General features: G+C 34.9%; 1 protein-coding gene across 1 annotated transcript in view; it reads right to left on the minus strand.

The window, feature by feature from the left end:
• ASXL3 (additional sex combs like transcriptional regulator 3) overlaps positions 1–17,367 on the minus strand; it is a 109,596-nt gene that overhangs the window by 57,625 nt on the left and 34,604 nt on the right. The window contains exons 3-5 of the mRNA XM_009331428.1: positions 13,014–13,122; positions 11,561–11,672; positions 1,781–1,902 (exon numbers count right to left, since the gene is read on the minus strand). Of these exons, the coding sequence (XP_009329703.1) occupies positions 1,781–1,902; positions 11,561–11,672; positions 13,014–13,122 (343 nt within the window). The remainder of the gene's footprint in view (positions 1–1,780; positions 1,903–11,560; positions 11,673–13,013; positions 13,123–17,367) is intronic.

Genomic DNA, 17,367 nt, shown 5'->3' on the forward strand with positions numbered 1-17,367 from the left:
TAAAGTTTCTTGTGTATTCAAAGGTACTACAGGTTCTTCTTTGTACGAATTTTAAGAATTATGTATCCATAAAAGCAATAGAAAGATTGGAAAGTGAAAGAATAAATTTCCAACAGAAATTTCATAAATAAAATCACTGTTAAAGTTTATTCATCTCTGCTACAATATCAAATTGAATCGAATCTGCAGCGTGTACATGGCAGTAGCCAACACCTGAAACTTTAGAGAAAACAGAGCAAAAATCCTCTACTATTCCACAATACAAACGTCCATTTGTCTAATACTGTACATAGAGAAAACATTTTACTGATAGCTGTAATAATACTCTCATACTCTGAAGTACAGGATCTAATTACCATCAACTTAATTAAAACTAATTTCTTTTTATCGATTACTTAACTTTCTGATGTTGCTCTAACCCTACTGCCTTAGGGAATGTTTTCAAAGATTTCCATCAATGTTGTGAATTTTTATATTAATTAAGCTATTCTGATTAATTTGCCCTTTTTAAAATTATTCTCAATGCTATACATCTGCTAAGTGACAAATGGTAGAGTTTAAAGTTACACAAGTTCAAACATATGTGGCTTTGCTCTTTTTTTCCCCTCCTTTCCCTTTACCCGCTCCCTCCGCCCCTAAGAAAGTTCACCTATTGCAAAAGATCTGTATAGAAGTTTCCAAAAAGTGTGTCTTTTTCACAACTATCCACACAGTTAGTGAGCTGCTTTGTGCCCACTGCTCAATCTTCCTGACCAAACAGATCTGAGACCCCAATCTAACAATCCTTTCCAGTCCTCAAAGCCTCTAAGTACAAGATAACCTTATGTCAATGATAAAGGTCTATTAATTTTAGTGGATTTAAACTCAAACCACATGAAAAACTAAGCACAAATACTTAAGTGTTTCGAGGAGATGTGGACAGGCTTTGCTTAACTTAAGCCTAAATCAACTCGGCAATAAACTACCCCATGAAATACTAGACCTCTGTTAACCATAACTAAGAGAACAGCAATGAGAAAAATTTTTAAAAAATCATCTCATTATGTTAACACTTTAGAAAAGTTGTATTTCATTTTTTATAGTCTTTACAAGACTAAAACAATTCCTACATACTCAAAATTGAGAGGAGATAATGATAATTTTCTTGGAAATATAATTTTTTAGTTTTTCTTTTTCATTTGCCCGGCTATAAGCTGAACTAATTTGGCACTGTTGGAAAATAATTTTCACATTGTTATGCTTTCAGTTAATATCTGACTTTCAACAATCAGCTACTTTTGCCAAGCTTTACTACTTATCGTGCAACCTAAATCATTCAAATTGTAAACTATTCAAAAAACAAAAACTACCCCACTTTTATACACTATAGTGTCAAATACAGTATGAAAGAAAAATTACTTAACAGATCATAAAGAAACACTGAACAGGAAGTATACCCAGATTCTCACCTATCTGCAAAACTTCTTTCAAAATATTTTTTTTTATTTTAAGCCTCATATAAAATTTCCAACACAAATGCTTACATAGGAAAAGCAAGGATGTGATAATATAAACAATTCTGCTTACTTGAAAAGCACTTAAAAACCCATCAAACTCACAATAAATAGCAGGACTGCACCATTGGTAAAAAAAAAGAAAAAAAAACCACCAGAAATACACCACTAAACAAAGCACTAAAAATCCTCAGAAACGCCTTGAAATTCTGCTGACATCTTATTCGTATAAGACTGACACACATGCTAAAGGGAAGCCAATTGATTACCAGTCAATACAAGCTTACCTGCTTAAGTGCTTTCTTTGTGTGCTGCTGGAAGGAAGATACTAGCTTGCTTTGCACCGGTGCATTAGTAAGGCTCGAATCACGATTGGAAGACATTTCTTCAGATGTCTGCTTTGGGCAAACTATATAAAAAGAAAAAAAAAAATCAGAATACTGTTATGGGGGTTATCTTCCCTATATCTCGGAAAGTCCTGAGGACAGAAAAAAAAAAGGCAAGTGCCTGGAAAACAAAAAGCTCGCTCTAAGAAATTCAACTAGTCTTGAGGTCCAGATGAGCTGAAAATCTGGCCATATTTTAAATAAATGCATTGCTTCACAAATATTTGTACCTCATCGTACCCTTTCTATGCAGTTCTGGAGGCCTTGCATATTTTGCCTTTCAGGTCCTGAACGGTAACTGAAATAGTTTAACTGTGGTTTTCACACAGAAGCTAGACAAAAATTATCTTCCTCACCAAGACATTTTTAATGGATTATTATGTGTCTAAACGTCTAGTTACACAAAAGACACTGATGACCCTGTGTTCTAGAAGTACTTATAAATATGTAACTTCATGCCAGATTGTAATGGCTTCTTAGGAGCCAGACTCATCTACTTTATAAGTACTTCTTGGTAAAGCTAAGAACAGACACTTTCCTGTTTAACGGGTAGACTGGAATATCCTGCAAAGAGGAATTCTGGTCTCTCAGGTAATACACACTGCTATTTGTCAGCCTTCTAAATAATACATGTTTTAATGAACAAATACTACACTACTTGCATTAAACAGCCTCTTGAATACATGCTGTGTGAGACAGAAAAAGTCTCCTGGTCAAAAATAAAAGGAAGTATGATTAATTGTTTTAAAAAAACAGCTTTATTCAACAGATATGAAAGCTGTGAAAATAGCTGGAGGATCCTATTAGTCTTGGTAGTCAGCAAGCTTGACGAAAAGGGCTGTAAAAACCTTTCCACTCTTAATGCCTTGCATTACTATTACTCTCACTAGTGTCCTATGACAGCCCAGCTAAAACAGCTTTAGCATGGATCCAGAAATTAAGCAGCTTTTTTTCCATTCTCCTCTGCTGACTCAATTCAAGTCTGTCTTCCAGTGCTGCTCAAAGCTGGTTTGTGTGTTGACATACCTTCTTTGTAATGCCCTGCAGCTGTGTATGGTTTTCCAAGGTTTGCCATACTTCACACACCTACCAGAATAGTTTGAAGACGCTCAAAGCAGCTGCACAGACACGTGCCAGAAATAATTTTAGCCCAATGTTTCTGTTTGGCTGTGGTTTTCTCATCCTTCAGTGGGGTAAGCAGACACCTGAAATAGCATTCTAATTCCCTTGCCTTTAGCAATGTTTCATAGAAGAAATATTGTAATGATTTTTTTGCGTGTTTGTAAAAAAAAAAGGTAGAATAGAGACAATTTAGTTATCAATAATTAATGGCCACTGTAAGATCCAAGTGATATTAAACATTTGTTTTCACAATGAAAGAAAAAATAATACTTACCTCACAAACAGAGACTACACTATGTTTTATGGCATTGGCATTACGTCAAGATAATTTTCATATTAAGTTAAAAATTTTCATTAGCAGATAAGACAAATCCTATTTTGTCACAAGATTTATGACTGATATTTGTCACTTTTTTCCCTTATACTTGAAGGATTTGTCAAAGTATACAAAGAAGCTGCAACACAAAACAGGTTCTGAGTTTACAGCATCACCTGGTTTGGATCAATCTTTTCCACATGATGAGCAAAGCTTACAATCAAAAAAGACAACTTAAAGGAGCCACAAAGTGTCAGCAGAAAACAAACAATAGCTGGTTTATATAATCTAAATCACTGCAATAGCTAAGCTCCTGAGACAAAGAACACCTACACCAAAATAAAAACCTGACATTTCAAATTACCCAGCTTTTGTCTTTTCTTTCAAAGAGAATTTTTTTACTGTTTTCTGGCAAAGTCTGAGAGTCAAAGAACTGAAGAAAAAAACAGAAATAGCATAAGCACACAAAGCCTAGAGTTAAGGAGAACAGAACAAACTTAAAAATGCCTAAAGAGTGGAAACTCTTACACAGTTAACTGTCCGTCCTAAGAGAGGATACAACATGACCTGTCATGAAAAATCTATTCCTGTTGTCTGGGATGACTGCAACTCCTATTACCTTCTTGTTCAAATGGGAAATTCTGATTTTCGTTACTCTGATCTAGGACATTATCCAAGAGTCTCCCCTATTTATTTTGGTGATAAAGTTCATCCTGGAGAGGTTTAGCAATACTAACTGATAGGCTCAACACTACAACCGTTAATGTCAAAGTCACAATATAGCACAGGAATAAAAATAAACATAGCTCTATATTAATTTTGTGCTTTCATTCATTTTTCTTTTAACAGCAAACCCTGAAATTGTGACAGGGTCTATTAGAGGCTATAATTCTTATTTCTAGCATTACTTTGATTTTACATAAAAATCTTATCAGTATATTGGTTTCTCTTGCTTCTGTTTCTTTAAAGCTTTGACAACAAAGTTAAACCAAAGGAACAGGGATTGTTCTAATGGGTGAAGCAACTGGAACTGAAACCCACTGAAATGATAAATAGCTTTCCATTGCTGTAATCTCTTCTGCAGGTACAGAAGGAATACCTCACTCTAGGCTGGTTTGGTTTAGTGCAACCCAAACCTAGTTCCTTCAGAGTTTTGAAAAACAAACTTTTTCCTGTAGTCTATGATTAAAGAAATAGATACATGAGGCTGAAATCCACTGCTTAAAAATTTTAAAATGGCATGGTGATTAGAGAAAGTCAACCTCGTTTATTAACAACAAATGATACTTCCTTTCTAAAATATATTTTGTACATTATAAATATTTTCCTTCATATGTCTAGTAGCTTAAAATAGTAAGAAGCTGTTTTAAATATTGTTTTCCATGTTTTAATTAGATTTCTATTTCCATTTAAAACCAGATTGATAAAAATCATGGCTATAAACCTAACCATCCAGTAAATAAGAATGTCATTGCCTATTTTCCAAAAGCAGAAGATATAAACATTAAAAATCTAAATACATTATGTTAATTTACATAATTGTTTAATAACTTATACAGTCTATTCACTTTTTAGCAAAAAATAATACTAAAATTGATATACAGGCTTTATTTAGAGGATAAATAAAGTGTTAATATTAAGTCTTAATATTAAGTGTTTACAAAACAATATTAATTGACTTTTCTGTAGGAAATGAAATACAAATATGAGACAATGAATAAATTTATTCTTTAAAACATGTTCTGCTACTTCGTGATTTAAATCAATCTGTGCCAAAATCTCACTATACTACAATGCCTGTGACCACAGAAAATTGTATTCATTTATTTGTTCATTTATATGGATAAAGTCCAACTGCATTTCTCTGAATGGGTCAGAAGTAAAAAAAGGGGAAAATATGACAGAAAAATATGTAAGTGTTTGAAATGAACATTGATGATCCTAGTGAAAAAAACAATGTCTTAAGAACAGAGCAGGCATTTCTGCTATGGAAACCAAAGAACACAGTAAAAGAAAAACAAATTCAAGAAGAGCCAGTGGTCTTTGTACATACATACAACGTTGGAAAGCTGCAACTACTTTGTCCATAAGCACTGAAGATGCATGAATATTATCAGACCCATGTTTGCTTGAAAAGCTTTATCAGAAAAGAATGCTAAAAATAAACTGGATGCTGGGGAGGAAAAAAAGAACCCTGAAAGAATGCGACAGATGAAGGAAAAATATTTGGGTAGCAAATAAAGAGGATTCACCATTATTGCTACAGTCGAAAAAGAGAACAAGAGCAGTTTTAAGCCTACAGGAGGCATTTCCATTTAGTGGAGAATAATTAGGCTCCATTCTTTAAATCGGCTTCTTCAAGGGCCAGGACTGAGTGAAGGAATAAAGCAAAAAGCAACTATTAAGGCATAAACTGTTAGGTTATGAGCTGGAAGAGCAGCTGGGTTTCTGAAGATAAGACCTCCTTAGTGAGTGTTCAGAGAGTGTTAACATGAATGATAGAAGTAGAATTACTTAGCAAAAAGAGCGTGTTAAAAATGTTTTTGACAACCTCCATTTAAAATAACTTCCTCTCTTCCATTTTTCCAAGACCAGTTTTGGTAATTATTATGAAAGGCTATCATTTATAAAAATCAGCAATGCTATCTTTTAATTTCAAATTTTATAGGCTATCTCTGTAATTTTTTATTACCTTTTACCTTCCCCACCCAAAAAATATGACACCTACATAAATAAAACATATTAGAAGATGTGTTTCTTCACAGAAACAATTTTTATAGGAATACAACTTAGAATTATTCTGTCTCACTGCCACTGAAAGTTATTAGGAATAATTATAAACAGATTTATGTAACTAGATGGACAGAAAAATTCCTGGAGCACTTTAAGGGGCTTATTTTCCCAAAATAAATAGCACAATGAATTCCGATTTCAGACAGACCATACTGATTTAAAATCAAACCAGTAAAATCAACAGCAGTTCACTTCCTTCTTTGTTACAGAAACCACAGTAGATGAGAAGGATTGTTTACTAATGGTCACATTACAAAACACAAATTAATATTGCTACCATATGCTAAAGACTAGAGTCTACCTCAAGCATAAAATATATGCACACACTCTGGAGATACGAAACTTCACAGAGAACTCCCTTAGGAAAACATACACACAAAATCTCTCTCTAAAATATCCATAAGATTCAATATTTTCTTTGGGTGACACAGATCTATACTTGTATTGACATAAATGGTCACGCTTTGCCAACACAGATGTATCAAGTAATTCACCTCCATCACTCTTTGATCTCTAGAGCCCAACTTGCAAAATCTGAACAATTCAGAACTCGACTGTTGCCATCAGCTCTTGAAAATTAAAACCAGTTTGGGAGTTAGTTAATTGTTCAAGTTCGCCAAAGCAAGCAAAAACAGATGCATATATCAAGGGCAGTACTGTGACTGTAATATTCTTTTTGAAAAGCAATACTAGCACTGTGAAATGAAAAATAATATTGAATAGTATTTTTTGGAAAAAGACATCAAATACCACATCAGCTTGGTAGCTTGCACTGAATCACATTATATTCTCGGCATGCTTTTGAGCCCAAACATTTCACAAAGCTTTGAAAACTGTGAATCCTTATTCCAAAGGAAGTCAACATTTTCCACTAAAAATATACAGCCTGTCATCACTAAGCCACTGATTTCTTAGGCCTCATTAACTCTACTGTACAGCAAAAAAAGCAGATGAGAAAGATCTCTCCTTCAAGCTCCACAGTATCTTCTCTCATTCTTATGACTCCCCTCCAGTGGCAATGAAACAAATAGAAGTTAAACTCGATCCTGGGTACAGTACTTTTATTTTATAGCTACTTGCGGGGAGATGAAAAAAAACCCCACCAAAGCAAAAAAAAAAAGTTAAAAACTCTCTCTTTCTGATGTGTCATTCAAAAGTCTGTATGTATGAGCTGCTATTCCATTACCATCCTTCTGCTTTTAGAAGAGCCTACCCCACATCCAGATGTTGCCATGTGCAACAGACATATTCAGCAGAATCAGCCAGTATTATTCCCAAGAGACAAGATGCTAAGGATAACAGGTTTCCCTGAATTGCCAGAAGTTCCATTCCTGGAAAGGAACTGAACATCTAAATGTGGACTCAGGTTTCAAACAATGGTGAATATTCATTCCTCACTACAGGAGTTATCCTAGTGGCTTCCTAGTCCAAAAAGCACAAGGTCGTCAAGAGCACAGCAGCTACAAAGACAAAATTTCAGGATTCAGCATGAATCTGACCCTCTATTTTCCACCATTTCGTCTACTATCTCTAAGAAAACTGCCTAAGAAATTAATGATGCCGTTTCATGTTTGCAATTGAAGAACTTACAGTTTTAGGAAGTGCTGAAAACCAAAGTGTCTCAAGAGGGGACATATGTTGCTCGTATTTGGGCAAACATCATAACCTATGTTTGGGTTGGGTTGGGGAGGGAAGTCATGCTACCGTAGGAATTGCTACCTCCTCCACAGTTACATCATTGTGCATTCCATTGGCTTGCGTGAAGACAATTTTTAATCCAACTGTGCTCCGTGGCTGATGGATTAGTCCTGGCTTCAGAAACCCTAGGGACAAATGCTTTTTGAGAACAGAACATCCTATTGATGGGCAAAAGGATATTATAGTCATCATTTACCCAGGCAACAGTAACTGGGATTTTAATTCTTTTACTGACCGCATCTTTACATGCTGCCCCTGTATTTGAGGGAAATGGAATTTATAAAAAGACATGAGACTGCTAAAGATCTTCTATAGAAATCCCATTCCAAACAAAATCAACTGTAGCGTAAAGAGTTTCTTTAACATATGCCTTTGGAGAAGGTGGAGAAAGAAAGACTTCTCCACAGCATCTGAAAAATCCTGAGGTGTGACCATTCCAGTTGTCAGTTTAGCAATACTGATGTGGAATAACAGCTTTCGCCAAGTCATGTGTTTATAACTGTGAGGAATTTTTATATTATTATGCTAATAAAATTGTTCAGTAGCCTGCATTTATACTGGGGAAAGTGCCTTCTGGGGAATAATGTGATTCTTCTCTGTTTGAGTGTCAGCTGGCACTCTTTACTCCGAAAGCTGAAGACTATCGTCTAAAAGCTCACAAACGGACTGAGGCTGTTGCTTAGGGTTTCATCCTCTGCCTCCAGCTAACTTTAAAGCAGCACTTTTTAAACTCTTGCTAAAAAATTTCTGATCACTCTGTCAGAACTGGGGCTTCTGGACTCTACCACAGTGGAAATGAGCAAATAAAAATGCAATCAAGTGGGCAATTAAGAATACAATGTGCAAAAAATGTCCATCCTCATATGTATCACACATACTAAGGCTGAAAGGAGACATTATATCTACTGACCATTTCTAAACCACAAGTCAGAGAATTTCATAAAGCATTTTTTTTACTGAATCAAATGTTATTTTTATGCCACAGAACAGTTTCCTGAAAAGAAAAAAAAAATCCCAGCTTTAGTGTGAAAAGTTTAATTGGTAGACATCTTGTTAGATTTGGTCTGCTAGACCAAATATTTTCTACAGAAATACCTTTTCTCAAATATTTACAAACTGATCAAGTCACCACCTCATCTTTGATAAACTAACTAGACTGTCCCTATTAAATTTCCCAGAGCAAATGAGGTATTTGTTCACTCAGGAGTTCTTATATGTCTTTTCTAAATCTTTTCCTATTTTTCTTAATTTTTTCTTACAGCTATAATAACGCAATACACTAGTAATCATTTAACTAGTGCTATATCCAAAGGAAACACTGTGCCTATATTCTTTAATCAGTATTACCAGGATTATAGTCCAAGAACTGCATTGGACTAATTAGCAAAAGCATCTCATTCATGTTCAATTCATTTTCTATTGTGATCCTTAAATGCTTTTCAGATTTACTGATTTATTGAATACATTTCCACTGCGCAAATGTGACCTTTTTTCTTCACTTTAAAGTATAAAAAAATTCATGCTGTTCAACTGTAATCATTTACAAGGCAATCAAGAGGGGTCTCAACATTATTATTTATTATCAATAAATTTAATCAAGAAGGATTTTATACTTTTCAAGAAGTATTGACAAAGATATTGCATGAAAAGTGGTCAAATCACATCCTCAAGAGAACAGCAAAAATACCTACTGTGGATGGTGATTCCTACACCTTTGCAGATCTAATAATTTGTAATTTTCAATCCACTTAAAACTGGCTGCATTTCTCAGGCATGGTCCTGTTTTTAAGCCAAGCATTCTATACTGTAAATGAAATCACTTATAGAATTCTACATATATCAATAGATACCTTTAACAACAAAACTTGCAGACTCAAGAAAAGCTATTATCAAACATGTTTGACGAAACTATGTTCTGTATCAGCTGACTGATAGAAGATATGCTGTCTTCAATTCCTTATTGATCACATCCAGCACTGGCCTTTCTGTATGCAATATAAACTCACTGTTGCCATCCCATTTACTCTTTTTAAATATATCCATTGCATGACATCAAAAAAATTTAAAATGCCTTGTCTTCAAAAAGTTAAATATATTGCAGTTTTCCAAGATTTGTTAAAGATGAAACATGAGGGTAAGTTCTCAGCTTTAAAAATAATCTAGGTGTAATTTACTGCTCTACCCCAAATATTTTAAAATGTTTAATTTTAGCAGCTGCTCTTTTATGTCACCACAAGTGCTAGAATTATTTTTATTACTGTAAACGGTGAAAATAGTATGCAGCCTCCTCCCAGTCAAAACCCAGCAATTTTCTACTACTGGCATTCTGGCATCCTTTTTTACATCCTACCACACATAAATAATTGCCAGGTTTTTGCCCTGATTTTTATTTGTTTATAACAAGTAACATCAACTTCCGCTTTCCTAGCTGTAACTGTATTTATACTGCTTTTCACACCTGTATTCTTCCTGTGACTGAGGGAAGTGGACATCAACAAATTGTCTGAGTATCAGACAAGAGTTGTTGAAGAACTACAAATATGTATGTTCACTTATACATGCAGTATATACTACATAAGCATAAAACCACTGCACATACAGAGTCTGTTAACTTACACACAAAATATATCAAAGAAAATGAAGAAGCAGAGCCATTTAATAATTCTTGACTTTTGTTTTTCCACTGAGCTTCAAAACTTCACCACAAGATCCACAACAACCTGTCTTAGGAAGTTCTGTTACTCCTGTCACTGAGCATTTTGTGATTTCTCAGTGCTGCTAGCGAGCAATACTGAAATAGCCGTATTGGTCCTGTATGGGTGCAGCATGGAAGCTAAGTAAGTTGCTCAAGATCAAAAAGGGAGTCTGTAGCAGAACAACATGAGCTGAGCCTTTTCATGTCCCAGTTGTAAACAGTACACCCTCTCACCATATAAAAAGTGAGCCAAAACAGTAGGCTGCAGTCCAGCAGTGGGACAGGTTGTGAGGGGGCAGCAGAAGAGAAGACCTGATCAAGGAAAGGTTTTTTCAGAGGCCCTAGGAAGCTTGACGTTTACGTAAAGCATTCACTCTATAAGCATTACATGAGTGTAGTTTTAATAAGAAGAATATTAATTTCCTTCACTTGCAAGTAATTTTAGGTGACTGAAGAACTGTGTTTTCTTTATGAGCAATTATTACCTCTCAAAAAGAAAAACTATTCCTAAGGTTGCCATTTTCAAGTTCTTGCAATGTTTCAGTTTATCATTATCTCAGAGAAGGAAAATGCACAGGATTTGATACTTCAATGTGTCTTTATGTCAACATGGCACCCAGAAGAATCTCTGCCTGAAACAAAAAAAATACAAACCTTTGTCCTGTGCCCAGAACTCTACTGAGGGACCAACCCCACGTGCCCACACTGAAATCAGCGAGATGTCTATCCGACAACTGCAAGTCTGAAGCCCGATAAGGCAAATTACTCTTTAGCTGTGGGGCCTAGAACAAAAAAATTGTAAGCCAAGAAATTACCTACTCAAAACACACCCAACAGCACTACTCATTGTCTTTTACAAACCTAAGTCAAATAAAGGCACTTGGTGTTCTTGATTTCTTTATAAGACCAAAAACAAGAGGGAGTCACTCAAAAATAGTTCCACTGAGTACAAAACATTACTTAAACTGTTTAGAAATCACACCATGAAAATCATAATTAAACATTACTTTTTCTTTTCCCAAAGTATGCCCTCTAATATTGAAATTAAAACACCTACCACCATTTTCTTCTCCATTATTATTGTTTGTCTCAGCCATTTCAGTGCCATCTAACTCAGATTCACATCCTAAATCCAATGTTCCATCAGTAGGGCATGTTGATTCTTCTTTCTACAGTTAAAAAAGAAAAAGAAAACTAAAATTAACAAGAAAAAATCAATCATGATCCTGCTGCATCTCTGAAAATAGATTACTGCAGTGTACTCTCATGCTTACATTTCAAAAAACAGAATAAAATAAAACACGCTTGTGAGTTACTTCAGAGAAAGACATAAAAACAGACCTTCATGAAACAACTTGCAAAGCAAAAGCAAAAGCAAAAAAGCTATTTTGTGAAGTCATAACATACTTTTTTAAAAAATGTCAAATAAAATGCAAGATCTTCCACTTCTTTTTTTTTAACAGAAACAGACTTGTTTGGCTGCTAAAAATCCTAGTTTTCCAGTTGAGTGTCCACAACGCTGCAGAAAAACACAAATCCTTTAATGTTTCTTTTCTGCCTTTGCCTGTTTCCTGAATTCAAATAGCTGAAGCGACCTGGGGCTCACAAGCATGGGAGTGATTGTGAATACCTGGATTTGTGCCAAGAATATCTCACGATTTAAAGAAAAACAACAGCATTTGTTTTAGTAAATTAGGAAATAGAGCTTCTGAAAACTATTAATTCAATCTCAGATACAGAATGTTTAGTTATCAGGAGCAGGCAAATCTATACAGTTTTATATTTTTTAAACCCTTACATCAAATAAGTCTGTCATAAATTACAAAAGATCCTTCCCCCCAGCCCAAAATTTTAATTGACTACGTTTAGACTGCCAAACGTATAATCTCACTTTCTTGTTTCTCACCTCTGCCTCACATTCCTCCACTTCTATTGTGAAGCCCCTCTAAGTTCGATCATGTACAGCAAGAAAAAATTTCCACCCACAGAAACCATCATATACATACCAAAAAAGAAAAATAAAGAGGAAAAGAAATAGAAATAGCATAAAGGCAAAATTCTATCACTATAATTACATGCCTTCTCAAAAGCAATGATGCAACCTGTAAATTGAAAGCTGATTTACATTAGACTTGCAAATAATTTTGCACTATTCAAAAATCAAAGATTAATACAATTACCTAATGAGAAAGTCAGTGATCCTCTTGAGCTCACTGCTCATATAACAAAGGCCTTTCTGTGAACATTCTGAAAAAGCAGCATTTTAGCTAAGCTACATGTTTTTTATACCATATGTCAAATTCAAGAACATGTATATGCTTTCTAGGATAAAACATTCAGTGTTTACTTTCATTATAAATCCTTTAAAAAGACATCTGAAAGCAGTTAGCAGGACTATCAGGTCATTTCCTCTCCAAAGAATCTAATCTGTTTACCTTTATATCTATTGAGACATTCATAAAATGGATTAATAGCGCTACGTACTTTCCATATAAAAAATTCAAACTTACTTTGAGAGCGTAGAGTCCTGACTTCCCAGGGATTTTGAAGAATGTTCCATCACCTACACGAGTGTTAGTATGAAGCATTGCATTCAGGCAAGCTAATGGAGAGGTTCCACTGAAAAATAAAATTGTGCAGTCCAAGATTGAGTGCCTCTTGTAAAACTATTCCTCGGTCTATTTTTTTTTAAACTCATGCTTGCCTGGCTTTTTTTTTTTTTTTTTTTTTTAATTCTCTCAACCCTGAAAACATCTACATCACAATAACAGGCCAGTTTCAAACTTAATCATATGCATCTGTCCCCTAGGCTCGAGGCAAAAAGTCTGTGAATTATAATTATGCTTTTCTTCATATAGCAACCAGCTCCACATTCTAAGAGAACCAAAGTCCAAATATTTATGTGAAATTACTTCATAAATAACACCATGAAGCCTCATTTTTAAAATGTTACAGACAATGTGGCTGCTGCACATGAATGATCAAAACAGTACGAAGTTCAAGGGCAGCTGCATCCCATAGGATGAAAGGCAACAAAAGAATAATAAAGAGCCCAGGAAGAACACATTTAAAATTAAAAGTGATATATAGTTAAGCCTTCTTCTGGCTTAACACGGTCAGCATGCATCACTATACATAAATACAAGCACATTTGTACCTTCTATGAAGCACTATCTTTTCTAATCAGAGTTCTTTTAGAGATTAAGAGATTGACCTACTCAAGGTAGTAATTGTAATACCACTGTGGAATGCATATTAAGGGGCTATTTTAAAAAAACACAACACATTAAGAAAATAAGAGTACTTGTACAGAGATGTCTTTGTAATATATGCATGTTTATAGCAGAAAAAGAAAGCAAGTGTTTCTACCCTAGCTAGCTACACTGACACCATTCTGAAAAGTTGATCTAAGAAATGGTGGGGGAAGAAGGTAGTCATAAATTGTTTTATTTCATTTTAATCTAAAAATTCAAGTACAAGATTTATAGATGTACTATCACATCTTTGTCCCCATTTACTGACTAATGTACACGGTGTACTCAGGGACTGAATCTGAAACTGTGCTTCTTCCCTCGGGTCCCTAGCCTGCACGCATGCTTATCTTTATCCACGTAAATATATTCCACTTGGTTAAGTGGAACAATGCGTGTGCATTGAATTAAGTGTGTTGCTAACTATTTCAGGATTAATTATATACTCAACTATACCAGGAACAGGACATCAAAAGTCCATCAGAAACCACTGTTCTTTATTATGCAATATTATAACACAACATCCAATCTTTGTGGAAAATTGCATGACTGATCTTTTTTTATAAATAAAACTGGACTGAAATTGTCATCTTTCATATGATGATGCTTTCTGTTGATTTCCATGGCTCTGTTACAGCAAAATTCATCCTTACTGTACATGTATTAATTTAATGGCAAGATGGATAGTGTGGTAATTGCTCTTCCGGTAAAGATTAAACTATAAAGTGTCCTCAGGACAGAAAGTCCTGTCCAATGTAATTTATTTACTATTGGTCACCTAATGTATCACATTACTACATCTAAAATAAAAAAGTACAGGTAAAAATGCTGCTTGTTGATAAACACCTCAGATACTTAACAGTTATCTGAGTATTCTAAATATAATCATGCAATATGAAAATTCTCACAAGTTTTTGTTGTTTCTTTTTTTCCCCTGCAAATAAAACTAATTCCACATCTGGTTTTGATATAATACTATAACAGAATACAAAACTAAATACGGTAGAAATATAACGATACTACTAGCAGTAGCACAGAAAACATTAAGAGATTTCATTGAGTTTAACGATTACTTAAAACAGTTTTTGAATAAGTAGGATACTTCTCTTTACACATTTTCCTTATTGTATTAATGTTTGACAAGCAAAGACACAAAGCATTTAATAGAGCAGCTCTAGTTGCGTAATTTCTTCCATATGTTAACATACATAACGTGAAGCAATTTCGACTCTCACAGTCTTGGATCTTTTTAGTGAAACATTATCACAGATTAAGACTTTCTCTGCAAGATAGAAAGAACTTGCTGACTCTGCAGTGGAAGACAAACTCAATATATCAACAAGAAACAAAACTGTGTGCATGTATGCACGTTTTGTATCCTCCTATTCTGATTTAGATATTCTGGATTCCACACTTATTTTTAGATATCATTAACCAATTAAAATGTTACAAGATGAATTAACCCAAAATAGAAGATTTGGCAATATCTCATGACCATTACTGTGCTCACAGCAGATATCTTAATCTTCAAAGTCTAGCCAACTGGCAAGTGGACAATAGAAACTACTCTCTGACTTAGAAAGAAATCCGTATCAGCTACTGAGCCAAGAAGTACTTTAACTACTCTTATGCTTGTTTCATACAGATATCTGCAATTCCTAAATAATTTGGCATGCAACCAAAGGGCCATATCCACCCTTCTTGAAAATTGGACTTGGGTATGTCTATAATGAGCACAAAACAAACCACGCATACTTAAGTTGCAAATGAAATAATAATCTGGACACTGTGGGGTGGGATTTATTTTGAGCTAGCAGCTCAAACTGAAATTCCATGGTGTCCTTTATCACTGCTATTTTGACCCATGTTAACCAATGACTTGCCTATTCTTCTGTCAGCACAGCCATCCTTAAAACACTATATTAAAATTCCCAAATGCTACCCATAAGGGATGCTGGAAACTCTTGCACTACATGCTATCACAACAGATAGGACTGCGGTTAGAAAAGCCAGCAATCAAAGATCCCATGATGCAGACTTATGTCTGAATCATATAGCAGTTTCTACTTAACGCATGCTTTCTAAATTCTCCTACAGCCTGAGGACATATTCGTTCTGCTCAGAGCTGCTGGCATGTATTAATACAGCAGCCAAGGACTGCCAAATATAAGGCTCAGTATCTTTGAATGTCAAAAATGGCACAGTTTGACCTAACTTCCTGAAACACTCCAAATCAGTTCAACTTTGATTCAGTTAAATCAAATTGGATACAATAATATTCTACTTTGTAACTTGATATCTGTGAATTTTTAGAGCCGTAACATATTTTAAACCAATATGCTGAAAGTTTTGATGCCATAGTCTACATGCGAGGAATATGTTTACCATTTACAGCCTTCAGATGCAGAACTTTCATACTATTTATTATCTTTTAAGTGAGACTGCTTTAAACCATTGTGGTATTCTAAAAGTCATTCATACACGGGAGTCACCCTCTGTAGCAGTATGTCTTTAAGATTGATCATTTTGTGCTTGTTTGTTTATTTTATGTACATATACATCTATATATACATACAAGCAGTATACCCACACCCGCACACTTTTAAATAGATTTAAAAAATGAGTAGTTACTTACTTTCTGTAAAGGTGATATGAAGTTACAACAACCAGCAACATAGGAAAGAGAAAAAAATTACTGATTAGCCTTCCAATATAAAAGTTGTTAATACAATTTGATCATTTAAAAGACATCAGGCATTTCAACATTCCATAAATGCTCCTTCCCAGAATCACTATACGTTGGTAGTATTCAGCGCATCCTTCCAAATATAATCACAAAATTCCTGTACATTATCAAAGCAAGCGTCTCACCCCAACTCCCCCAGTCAAAAATCTCCAATATTTTGTGATTCTGGGCTCCCTCTACTGGTCATGCAGACGGTGTTAGCTAAATCGAAATGCTGGACTGAACAGCCTGTACACACAAAGCTCTGCAAAAACATGTAGGGGAAGTACAGACTTCAGTTACTTTCTTCACTGTCACCCTCCCCAAAACCCTACAAAAACCTGTAAAAACACCAGTAAAAACACTACTTTTTTTTTAATATTGTAAACTTCTCAAACACAGTTTTGTCAGAAAAACCCTGAAAACTTCTATGGTAATACTTTTAATTCTAATGGCCTTTGCTAGACTGCTTGCCAAGAGAAAAAAAAAAGATGATCTTGGCAAAAGAAGTGTTTTAAATATGGAAAATAAATTGACTAAAGCCAACCTGTCCAGACAATACAGTGTGGCAGACAGTGAAAGTTTCCTGACGCTGTGCAGACAAGGCACCTTGGGGTCCTGCAGCGGGCAGCATTTCAGCCACTCAGCCCCCCTGCACACGGCGTAGCCCCCTCCCAGAGCTTACAAGGGTTCCTGGTATGTTCCCAAATAGAACAACGACTGCTGTAAGAGGAGCACTTAGCTATCGTAAATGTGATCAGTATTTATTTGTTTGAAATCATCTGCTCATTGTATACAGATCCATAAATAGTCACAAGGGAGCAACAATTTTTACTCACTGCTGGAAACAAAGTAAAACCAAAAGGCTTCAGAACTAATTTCTAAACC

This window comes from Pygoscelis adeliae, unplaced genomic scaffold (genome assembly GCF_000699105.1).
Source record: "Pygoscelis adeliae isolate BGI_AS28 unplaced genomic scaffold, ASM69910v1 Scaffold108, whole genome shotgun sequence".
In the NCBI taxonomy this organism is placed as follows: Eukaryota; Metazoa; Chordata; class Aves; order Sphenisciformes; family Spheniscidae; genus Pygoscelis; species Pygoscelis adeliae.